This window comes from Entelurus aequoreus, linkage group LG10 (genome assembly GCF_033978785.1).
Source record: "Entelurus aequoreus isolate RoL-2023_Sb linkage group LG10, RoL_Eaeq_v1.1, whole genome shotgun sequence".
Taxonomy (NCBI): domain Eukaryota; kingdom Metazoa; phylum Chordata; class Actinopteri; order Syngnathiformes; family Syngnathidae; genus Entelurus; species Entelurus aequoreus.
In genome coordinates this window covers 44,744,486-44,758,430 of record NC_084740.1, presented here as the reverse complement: position 1 = coordinate 44,758,430, position 13,945 = coordinate 44,744,486, and the positions used below count along the sequence as shown (strand labels likewise).

Below are 13,945 nucleotides of genomic sequence, written 5' to 3'. Positions count from 1 at the left end.
TGTGATTCTCACATACAAATATTGAAGATCTTTGTTCCTTCTCAACTTTGTGGTAATGTTATTTTCATAAAATACAACCAATAGTATGTTAATGTTTGTTTTTGCAAATGTGTTTATTCTGTAAAGGAATGAGTTAAATGTTTAAAATTGTTTAAACTATTAAAATGACTGGTTAATAGTGCTATTATGAATTGCAATGTCAGCACCATTTTTTTTCCTGCAATTTCAAATGCACTTGTTTTAATAAATAAATACAGCGTTTTAAAAGCATACACAATCTGTGTAAAAATATTAGTCTGTGGTTAAAAGGACTTGAAAGGACTCGAAACTCAAAATGCAGGACTTGGGACTTGACTTGAGACTTTCTAGTCTTGACTTTGGACTTGACTCGGGACTTGCCTGTCTTGACTCGGGACTTGACTCGAGACTTGAAGGCAAAGACTTGAGACTTACTTGTGACTTGCAAAGCAATGACTTGGTCCCACCTCTGCATATAAATATATAGATGAACTCAGGGCTCACCTGTGGTCTCCACCAGGTGTATGCACTTCCTCACGAAGTTGAAGCCTGCATCGTTCAGGAACGCTGAAGGAAACATTCTCATCATGCCTGACAGTTCTACATGAACATATCTACATTCTGTCATGTACCTAATGAAGTGGCCAGCAGGTGGACTTTGAAGCAACCCAAATAGAAATAGAAATTATGTAGCATGATACATATATGTCAGGTGTTAGCATGATGCATATATGTCAGGTGTTAGCATGACGCATATATGTCAGGTGTTAGCATGACGCATATATGTCAGGTGTTAGCATGACGCATATATGTCAGGTGTTAGCATGATGCATATATGTCAGGTGTTAGCATGATGCATATATGTCAGGTGTTAGCATGATACATATATGTCAGGTGTTATCATGATGCATATATGTCAGGTGTTAGCATGACGCATATATGTCAGGTGTTAGCATGATGCATATATGTCAGGTCTTAGCATGATACATATATGTCAGGTGTTAGCATGATGCATATATGTCAGGTGTTAGCATGATACATATATGTCAGGTGTTAGCATGATGCATATAAGTCAGGTGTTAGCATGATACATATAAGTCAGGTGTTAGCATGATGCATATATGTCAGGTGTTAGCATGATGCATATATGTCAGGTGTTAGCATGATGCATATAAGTCAGGTGTTAGAATGATGCATATATGTCAGGTGTTAGCATGATGCGTATATGTCAGGTGTTAGCATGATGCGTATATGTCAGGTGTTAGCATGATGCGTATATGTCAGGTGTTAGCATGATGCGTATATGTCAGGTGTTAGCATGATGCATATATGTCAGGTGTTAGCATGATGCATATATGTCAGGTGTTAGCATGATACATATATGTCAGGTGTTAGCATGATGCATATAAGTCGGGTGTTAGCATGATGCATATATGTCAGGTGTTAGCATGATACATATATGTCAGGTGTTAGCATGATGCATATAAGTCAGGTGTTAGCATGATACATATATGTCAGGTGTTGGCATGATGCATATATGTCAGGTGTTAGCATGATGCATATATGTCAGGTGTTAGCATGATGCATATATGTCAGGTGTTAGCATGATGCATATATGTCAGGTGTTAGCATGATGCATATATGTCAGGTGTTAGCATGATGCATATATGTCAGGTGTTAGCATGATACATATATGTCAGGTGTTAGCATGATGCATATAAGTCAGGTGTTAGCATGATGCATATATGTCAGGTGTTAGCATGATACATATATGTCAGGTGTTAGCATGATGCATATAAGTCAGGTGTTAGCATGATACATATATGTCAGGTGTTAGCATGACGCATATATGTCAGGTGTTAGCATGATGCATATATGTCAGGTGTTAGCATGATACATATATGTCAGGTGTTAGCATGATACATATATGTCAGGTGTTATCATGATGCATATATGTCAGGTGTTAGCATGACGCATATATGTCAGGTGTTAGCATGATGCATATATGTCAGGTCTTAGCATGATACATATATGTCAGGTGTTAGCATGATGCATATATGTCAGGTGTTAGCATGATGCATATATGTCAGGTGTTAGCATGATGCATATAAGTCAGGTGTTAGCATGATACATATAAGTCAGGTGTTAGCATGATACATATAAGTCAGGTGTTAGCATGATGCATATATGTCAGGTGTTAGCATGATGCATATATGTCAGGTGTTAGCATGATGCATATAAGTCAGGTGTTAGAATGATGCATATATGTCAGGTGTTAGCATGATGCGTATATGTCAGGTGTTAGCATGATGCGTATATGTCAGGTGTTAGCATGATGCGTATATGTCAGGTGTTAGCATGATGCGTATATGTCAGGTGTTAGCATGATGCATATATGTCAGGTGTTAGCATGATGCATATATGTCAGGTGTTAGCATGATACATATATGTCAGGTGTTAGCATGATGCATATAAGTCGGGTGTTAGCATGATGCATATATGTCAGGTGTTAGCATGATACATATATGTCAGGTGTTAGCATGATGCATATAAGTCAGGTGTTAGCATGATACATATATGTCAGGTGTTGGCATGATGCATATATGTCAGGTGTTAGCATGATGCATATATGTCAGGTGTTAGCATGATGCATATATGTCAGGTGTTAGCATGATGCATATATGTCAGGTGTTAGCATGATGCATATATGTCAGGTGTTAGCATGATGCATATATGTCAGGTGTTAGCATGATACATATATGTCAGGTGTTAGCATGATGCATATAAGTCAGGTGCTAGCATGATGCATATATGTCAGGTGTTAGCATGATACATATATGTCAGGTGTTAGCATGATGCATATAAGTCAGGTGTTAGCATGATACATATATGTCAGGTGTTAGCATGATACATATATGTCAGGTGTTAGCATGATGCATATATGTCAGGTGTTAGCATGATGCATATATGTCAGGTGTTAGCATGATGCATATATGTCAGGTGTTAGCATGATGCATATAAGTCAGGTGTTAGCATGATGCATATATGTCAGGTGTTAGCATGATACATATATGTCAGGTGTTAGCATGATGCATATAAGTCAGGTGTTAGCATGATACATATATGTCAGGTGTTGGCATGATGCATATATGTCAGGTGTTAGCATGATGCATATATGTCAGGTGTTAGCATGATGCATATATGTCAGGTGTTAGCATATATTGGAATATGCATGATGCATGACTTATATGCATGATGCATATAAGTCAATACAACTTACTCTGGTCCTTCTTGCTGAGGACTGCAGGCAGGGTGTAGATCTAGACAAGTAGAGCACAACACCATCATGAGTGTGTCATGTTAGCTTGCAGTTGCCTGCACAGCCAGAAGGAGGCGCCAGTCAGCCATCCTGACTTGGTGTCCTGTCCAAGCAAAGAAGGCGTGTTCCTCACCGGCTCCTTGCCGTCCATGGCCTCCAGCCAGAGCCTGCGGTTGGACTGGGACAGTGCCTGCAGCGTGATGACACCGTGCCTGTAAACACACCATGTTTAGTCCTCATTGTTAGCCTGCTCCTCCAGCACACATGCATGAAGACATCTGGTCCAGGTCCACGTCAGGACAAGACAACCTTAGTTTGGCCAATCAGCAGGAGATCCATCTTGAGTACCTAATCAAGTGTCCAGTGTGACAAGTCCTATCAGAGGAGCAGGTCACCAGGTGAGCTCATGCAGGTAAACATTAATCAGTGCTTGATTAGTCATTAGAGGTGACCACCAGAGATCACATGATGGATGGAGAGAAGGTTCTCACGTCACATGCTGAAGAACCACCTACCGGACTTTGTGGAACGGTCTGAAGAGACTTCCTCCACGGATGTTTCTACACGTCCATGAAGACAAGAGAAGAAGAAGAGTGTGGAGGACACATCTAGACTCAAACATGGAGGACACATCTAGACTCAAACATGGAGGACACATCTACACTTAAACATGGAGGACACATCTAGACTCAAACATAGAGGACACATCTAGACTCAAACATGGAGGACACATCTACACTTAAACATGGAGGACATATCTAGACTCAAACATGGAGGACACATCTAGACTCAAACATGGAGGACACATCTACACTCAAACATGGAGGACACATCTAGACTCAAACATGGAGGACACATCTAGACTCAAACATGGAGGACACATCTAGACTCAAACATGGAGGACACATCTAGACTCAAACATGGAAGACACATCTACACTCAAACATGGAGGACACATCTAGACTCAAACATGGAGGACACATCTAGACTCAAACATGGAGGACACATCTAGACTCAAACATGGAAGACACATCTACACTCAAACATGGAGGACACATCTAGACTCAAACATGGAGGACACATCTAGACTCAAACATGGAGGACACATCTAGACTCAAACATGGAGGACACATCTACACTCAAACATGGAGGACACATCTAGACTCAAACATGGAGGACACATCTAGACTCAAACATGGAGGACACATCTACACACAAACATGGAGGACACATCTAGACTCAAACATGGAGGACACATCTAGACTCAAACATGGAGGACACATCTAGACTCAAACATGGAGGACACATCTAGACTCAAACATGGAGGACACATCTAGACTCAAAGATGGAAGACACATCTACACTCAAACATGGAGGACACATCTAGACTCAAACATGGAGGACACATCTAGACTCAAACATGGAGGACACATCTAGACTCAAACATGGAAGACACATCTACACTCAAACATGGAGTACACATCTAGACTCAAACATGGAGGACACATCTAGACTCAAACATGGAGGACACATCTAGACTCAAACATGGAGGACACATCTACACTCAAACATGGAGGACACATCTACACTCAAACATGGAGGACACATCTAGACTCAAACATGGAGGACACATCTAGACTCAAACATGGAGGACACATCTACACTCAAACAAAGAGGATACATCTAGATTCAAACATGGAGGACACATCTACACTCAAACATGGAGGACACATCTAGACTCAAACATGGAGGACACATCTAGACTCAAACATGGAGGACACATCTACACTCAAACATGGAGGACACATCTAGACTCAAACATGGAGGACACATCTACACTCAAACATGGAGGACACATCTAGACTCAAACATGGAGGACACATCTACACTCAAACATGGAGGACACATCTAGACTCAAACATGGAGGACACATCTAGACTCAAACATGGAGGACACATCTAGACTCAAACATGGAGGACACATCTACACTCAAACATGGAGGACACATCTAGACTCAAACATGGAGGACACATCTACACTCAAACATGGAGGACACATCTAGACTCAAACATGGAGGACACATCTACACACAAACATGGAGGACACATCTAGACTCAAACATGGAGGACACATCTAGACTCAAACATGGAGGACACATCTACACTTAAACATGGAGGACACATCTACACTCAAACATGGAGGACACATCTACACTCAAACATGGAGGACACATCTAGACTCAAACATGGAGGACACATCTACACTCAAACATGGAGGACACATCTACACTCAAACATGGAGGACACATCTAGACTCAAACATGGAGGACACATCTACACTCAAACATGGAGGACACATCTAGACTCAAACATGGAGGACACATCTACACTCAAACATGGAGGACACATCTAGACTCAAACATGGAGGACACATCTAGACTCAAACATGGAGGACACATCTAGACTCAAACATGGAGGACACATCTAGACTCAAACATGGAGGACACATCTAGACTCAAACATGGAGGACACATCTAGACTCAAACATGGAGGACACATCTACACACAAACATGGAGGACACATCTAGACTCAAACATGGAGGACACATCTAGATTCAAACATGGAGGACACATCTACACTCAAACATGGAGGACACATCTAGACTCAAACATGGAGGACACATCTAGACTCAAACATGGAGGACACATCTAGACTCAAACATGGAGGACACATCTAGACTCAAACATGGAGGACACATCTACACACAAACATGGAGGACACATCTACACTCAAACATGGAGGACACATCTAGACTCAAACATGGAGGACACATCTAGACTCAAACATGGAGGACACATCTAGACTCAAACATGGAAGACACATCTACACTCAAACATGGAGGACACATCTAGACTCAAACATGGAGGACACATCTAGACTCAAACATGGAGGACACATCTACACTCAAACATGGAGGACACATCGAGACTCAAACATGGACGACACATCTAGACTCAAACATGGAGGACACATCTACACTCAAACATGGAGGACACGTCTAGACTCAAACATGGAGGACACATCTAGACTCAAACATGGAGGACACATCGAGACTCAAACATGGACGACACATCTAGACTCAAACATGGAGGACACATCTACACTCAAACATAGAGGATACATCTACACTCAAACATGGAGGACACATCTAGACTCAAACATGGACGACACATCTAGACTCAAACATGGAGGACACATCTAGACTCAAACATGGAGGACACATCTAGACTCAAACATGGAGGACACATCTAGACTCAAACATGGAGGACACATCTACACTCAAACATGGAGGACACATCTAGACTCAAACATGGAGGACACATCTAGACTCAAACATGGAGGACACATCTAGACTCAAACATGGAGGACACATCTACACTCAAACATAGAGGATACATCTAGATTCAAACATGGAGGACACATCTACACTCAAACATGGAGGACACATCTAGACTCAAACATGGAGGACACATCTAGACTCAAACATGGAGGACACATCTACACTCAAACATGGAGGACACATCTAGACTCAAACATGGAGGACACATCTAGACTCAAACATGGAGGAAACATCTACACTCAAACATGGAGGACACGTCTAGACTCAAACATGGAGGACACATCTAGACTCAAACATGGAGGACACATCGAGACTCAAACATGGAGGACACATCCAGACTCAAACATGGAGGACACATCTAGACTCAAACATGGAGGACACATCTAGACTCAAACATGGAGGACACATCTACACTCAAACATGGAGGACACATCTAGACTCAAACATGGAGGACACATCTAGACTCAAACATGGAGGACACATCTAGACTCAAACATGGAGGACACATCTACACTCAAACATGGAGGACACATCTACACTCAAACATAGAGGATACATCTAGATTCAAACATGGAGGACACATCTACACTCAAACATGGAGGACACATCTAGACTCAAACATGGAGGACACATCTAGATTCAAACATGGAGGACACATCTACACTCAAACATGGAGGACACATCTACACTCAAACATGGAGGACACATCTAGACTCAAACATGGAGGACACATCTAGACTCAAACATGGAGGACACATCTAGACTCAAACATGGAGGACACATCTACACTCAAACATAGAGGATACATCTAGATTCAAACATGGAGGACACATCTACACTCAAACATGGAGGACACGTCTAGACTCAAACATGGAGGACACGTCTAGACTCAAACATGGAGGACACATCTACACTCAAACATGGAGGACACATCTAGACTCAAACATGGAGGACACATCTAGACTCAAACATGGAGGACACATCTACACTCAAACATGGAGGACACGTCTAGACTCAAACATGGAGGACACATCTAGACTCAAACATGGAGGACACATCGAGACTCAAACATGGAGGACACATCTAGACTCAAACATGGAGGACACATCTAGACTCAAACATGGAGGACACATCTACACTCAAACATGGAGGACACATCTAGACTCAAACATGGAGGACACATCTAGACTCAAACATGGAGGACACATCTAGACTCAAACATGGAGGACACATCTAGACTCAAACATGGAGGACACATCTACACTCAAACATAGAGGATACATCTAGATTCAAACATGGAGGACACATCTAGACTCAAACATGGAGGACACATCTAGACTCAAACATGGAGGACACATCTAGACTCAAACATGGAGGACACATCTAGACTCAAACAGGGAGGACACATCTAGACTCAAACATGGAGGACACATCTAGACTCAAACATGGAGGACACATCTAGACTCAAACATGGAGGACACATCTACACTCAAACATGGAGGACACGTCTAGACTCAAACATGGAGGACACATCTAGACTCAAACATGGAGGACACATCGAGACTCAAACATGGAGGACACATCTAGACTCAAACATGGAGGACACATCTAGACTCAAACATGGAGGACACATCTAGACTCAAACATGGAGGACACATCTAGACTCAAACATGGAGGACACATCTAGACTCAAACAGGGAGGACACATCTAGACTCAAACATGGAGGACACATCTAGACTCAAACATGGAGGACACATCTAGACTCAAACATGGAGGACACATCTACACTCAAACATAGAGGATACATCTAGATTCAAACATGGAGGACACATCTACACTCAAACATGGAGGACACATCTAGACTCAAACATGGAGGACACATCTAGACTCAAACATGGAGGACACATCTACACTCAAACATGGAGGACACATCTACACTCAAACATGGAGGACACATCTAGACTCAAACATGGAGGACACATCTAGACTCAAACATGGAGGACACATCTACACTCAAACATGGAGGACACATCTAGACTCAAACATGGAGGACACATCTAGACTCAAACATGGAGGACACATCTACACTCAAACATGGAGGACACATCTAGACTCAAACATGGAGGACACATCTACACTCAAACATGGAGGACACATCTAGACTCAAACATGGAGGACACATCTAGACTCAAACATGGAGGACACATCTAGACTCAAACATGGAGGACACATCTAGACTCAAACATGGAGGACACATCTAGACTCAAACATGGAGGACACATCTAGACTCAAACATGGAGGACACATCTACACACAAACATGGAGGACACATCTACACTCAAACATGGAGGACACATCTACACACAAACATGGAGGACACATCTAGGCTCAAACATGGAGGACACATCTAGACTCAAACATGGAAGACACATCTACACTCAAACATGGAGGACACATCTACACTCAAACATGGAGGACACATCTAGACTCAAACATGGAGGACACATCTACACTAAAACATGGAGGACACATCTAGACTCAAACATGGAGGACACATCTAGACTCAAACATGGAGGACACATCGAGACTCAAACATGGACGACACATCTAGACTCAAACATGGAGGACACATCTACACTCAAACATGGAGGACACATCTACACTCAAACATGGAGGACACATCTAGACTCAAACATGGACGACACATCTACACTCAAACATGGAGGACACATCTAGACTCAAACATGGAGGACACATCTACACTCAAACATGGAGGACACATCTACACTCAAACATGGAGGACACATCTACACTCAAACATGGAGGACACATCTACACTCAAACATGGAGGACACATCTACACTCAAACATGGAGGACACATCTACACTCAAACATGGAGGACACATCTAGACTCAAACATGGAGGACACGTCTACACTCAAACATGGAGGACACGTCTAGACTCAAACATGGAGGACACGTCTAGACTCAAACATGGAGGACACGTCTAGACTCAAACATGGAGGACACGTCTACACTCAAACATGGAGGACACATCTACACTCAAACATGGAGGACACATCTACACTCAAACATAGAGGATACATCTACACTCAAACATGGAGGACACATCTAGACTCAAACATGGAGGACACATCTACACTCAAACATGGAGGACACATCTAGACTCAAACATGGAGGACACATCTAGACTCAAACATGGAGGACACATCTAGACTCAAACATGGAGGACACATCTACACTCAAACATGGAGGACACATCTAGACTCAAACATTGAGGACACATCTAGACTCAAACATGGAGGACACATCTAGACTCAAACATGGAGGACACATCTACACTCAAACATAGAGGATACATCTAGATTCAAACATGGAGGACACATCTACACTCAAACATGGAGGACACATCTAGACTCAAACATGGAGGACACATCTACACTCAAACATGGAGGACACATCTAGACTCAAACATGGAGGACACATCTAGACTCAAACATGGAGGACACGTCTAGACTCAAACATGGAGGACACGTCTAGACTCAAACATGGAGGACACGTCTAGACTCAAACATGGAGGACACGTCTACACTCAAACATGGAGGACACATCTACACTCAAACATGGAGGACACATCTACACTCAAACATGGAGGACACATCTAGACTCAAACATGGAGGACACATCTACACTCAAACATGGAGGACACATCTAGACTCAAACATGGAGGACACATCTACACTCATACATGGAGGACACATCTAGACTCCAACATGGAGGACACATCTAGACTCAAACATGGAGGACACATCTAGACTCAAACATGGAGGACACATCTACACTCAAACATGGAGGACACATCTACACTCAAACATGGAGGACACATCTAGACTCAAACATGGAGGACACATCTAGACTCAAACATGGAGGACACATCTAGACTCAAACATGGAGGACACATCTACACACAAACATGGAGGACACATCTAGACTCAAACATGGAGGACACATCTAGACTCACATCTACACTCAAACATGGAGGACACATCTACACACAAACATGGAGGACACATCTAGACTCAAACATGGAGGACACATCTACACTCAAACATGGAGGACACATCTAGACTCAAACATGGAGGACACATCTAGACTCAAACATGGAGGACACATCTAGACTCAAACATGGAGGACACATCTACACTCAAACATGGAGGACACATCTAGACTCAAACATGGAGGACACATCGAGACTCAAACATGGACGACACATCTAGACTCAAACATGGAGGACACATCTACACTCAAACACGGAGGACACATCTACACTCAAACATGGAGGACACATCTAGACTCAAACATGGACGACACATCTACACTCAAACATGGAGGACACATCTAGACTCAAACATGGAGGACACATCTACACTCAAACATGGAGGACACATCTACACTCAAACATGGAGGACACATCTACACTCAAACATGGAGGACACATCTACACTCAAACATGGAGGACACATCTAGACTCAAACACGGAGGACACATCTACACTCAAACACGGAGGACACATCTACACTCAAACATGGAGGACACATCCACACTCAAACATGGAGGACACGTCTAGACTCAAACATGGAGGACACGTCTAGACTCAAACATGGAGGACACGTCTACACTCAAACATGGAGGACACATCTACACTCAAACATGGAGGACACATCTACACTCAAACATGGAGGACACATCTACACTCAAACATGGAGGACACATCTAGACTCAAACATGGACGACACATCTACACTCAAACATGGAGGACACATCTAGACTCAAACATGGAGGACACATCTACACTCAAACATGGAGGACACATCTAGACTCAAACATGGAGGACACGTCTAGACTCAAACATGGAGGACACATCTAGACTCAAACATGGAGGACACATCTAGACTCAAACATGGAGGACACATCTAGACTCAAACATGGAGGACACATCTAGACTCAAACATGGAGGACACGTCTACACTCAAACATGGAGGACACGTCTACACTCAAACATGGAGGACACGTCTGCACTCAAACATGGAGGACACGTCTACACTCAAACATGGAGGACACGTCTACACTCAAACATGGAGGACACATCTAGACTCAAACATGGAGGACACATCTAGACTCAAACATGGAGGACACATCTAGACTCAAACATGGAGGACACATCTACACTCAAACATGGAGGACACATCTAGACTCAAACATGGACGACACATCTACACTCAAACATGGAGGACACATCTAGACTCAAACATGGACGACACATCTACACTCAAACATGGAGGACACATCTAGACTCAAACATGGAGGACACGTCTAGACTCAAACATGGAGGACACATCTAGACTCAAACATGGAGGACACATCTAGACTCAAACATGGAGGACACATCTAGACTCAAACATGGAGGACACATCTAGACTCAAACATGGAGGACACGTCTACACTCAAACATGGAGGACACGTCTACACTCAAACATGGAGGACACGTCTGCACTCAAACATGGAGGACACGTCTACACTCAAACATGGAGGACACGTCTACACTCAAACATGGAGGACACATCTAGACTCAAACATGGAGGACACATCTAGACTCAAACATGGAGGACACATCTAGACTCAAACATGGAGGACACATCTACACTCAAACATGGAGGACACATCTAGACTCAAACATGGAGGACACATCTAGACTCAAACATGGAGGACACATCTACACTCAAACATGGAGGACACATCTACACTCAAACATGGACGACACATCTAGACTCAAACATGGACGACACATCTACACTCAAACATGGAGGACACATCTAGACTCAAACATGGAGGACACATCTACACTCAAACATGGAGGACACATCTACACTCAAACATGGAGGACACATCTACACTCAAACATGGAGGACACATCTACACTCAAACATGGAGGACACATCTACACTCAAACATGGAGGACACATCTAGACTCAAACACGGAGGACACATCTACACTCAAACACGGAGGACACATCTACACTCAAACATGGAGGACACATCCACACTCAAACATGGAGGACACATCTAGACTCAAACATGGAGGACACGTCTAGACTCAAACATGGAGGACACGTCTAGACTCAAACATGGAGGACACGTCTAGACTCAAACATGGAGGACACGTCTAGACTCAAACATGGAGGACACGTCTACACTCAAACATGGAGGACACATCTACACTCAAACATGGAGGACACATCTACACTCAAACATGGAGGACACATCTACACTCAAACATGGAGGACACATCTAGACTCAAACATGGACGACACATCTACACTCAAACATGGAGGACACATCTAGACTCAAACATGGAGGACACATCTACACTCAAACATGGAGGACACATCTAGACTCAAACATGGAGGACACGTCTAGACTCAAACATGGAGGACACATCTAGACTCAAACATGGAGGACACATCTAGACTCAAACATGGAGGACACATCTAGACTCAAACATGGAGGACACATCTAGACTCAAACATGGAGGACACGTCTACACTCAAACATGGAGGACACGTCTACACTCAAACATGGAGGACACGTCTGCACTCAAACATGGAGGACACGTCTACACTCAAACATGGAGGACACGTCTACACTCAAACATGGAGGACACATCTAGACTCAAACATGGAGGACACATCTAGACTCAAACATGGAGGACACATCTACACTCAAACATGGAGGACACATCTAGCCTCAAACATGGAGGACACATCTAGACTCAAACATGGAGGACACATCTACACTCAAACATGGAGGACACATCTAGACTCAAACATGGAGGACACATCTAGACTCAAACATGGAGGACACATCTAGACTCAAACATGGAGGACACATCTAGACTCAAACATGGAGGACACATCTACACTCAAACATGGAGGACACATCTAGACTCAAACATGGAGGACACATCTAGACTCAAACATGGAGGACACATCTAGACTCAAACATGGAGGACACATCTAGACTCAAACATGGAGGACACATCTAGACTCAAACATGGAGGACACATCTAGACTCAAACATGGAGGACACATCTACACTCAAACATGGAGGACACATCTACACTCAAACA

General features: G+C 43.0%; 1 protein-coding gene across 8 annotated transcripts in view; it reads right to left on the bottom strand.

Annotated features, from left to right (window-relative positions):
* Nucleotides 1-13,945, bottom strand: part of LOC133658679 (rho GTPase-activating protein 42) — a 155,174-nt gene that overhangs the window by 48,115 nt on the left and 93,114 nt on the right. For 6 of the 8 annotated variants that reach the window (XM_062060960.1, XM_062060965.1, XM_062060964.1 and 3 more), the window contains 4 exons: nt 3,853-3,897; nt 3,471-3,549; nt 3,299-3,338; nt 523-585 (listed from right to left, as the gene is read on the bottom strand). In XM_062060960.1, coding sequence (XP_061916944.1) covers nt 523-585; nt 3,299-3,338; nt 3,471-3,549; nt 3,853-3,897 — 227 coding nt within the window. The remainder of the gene's footprint in view (nt 1-522; nt 586-3,298; nt 3,339-3,470; nt 3,550-3,852; nt 3,898-13,945) is intronic. The other 2 variants (XM_062060963.1, XM_062060968.1) reach the window with 1 other exon arrangement.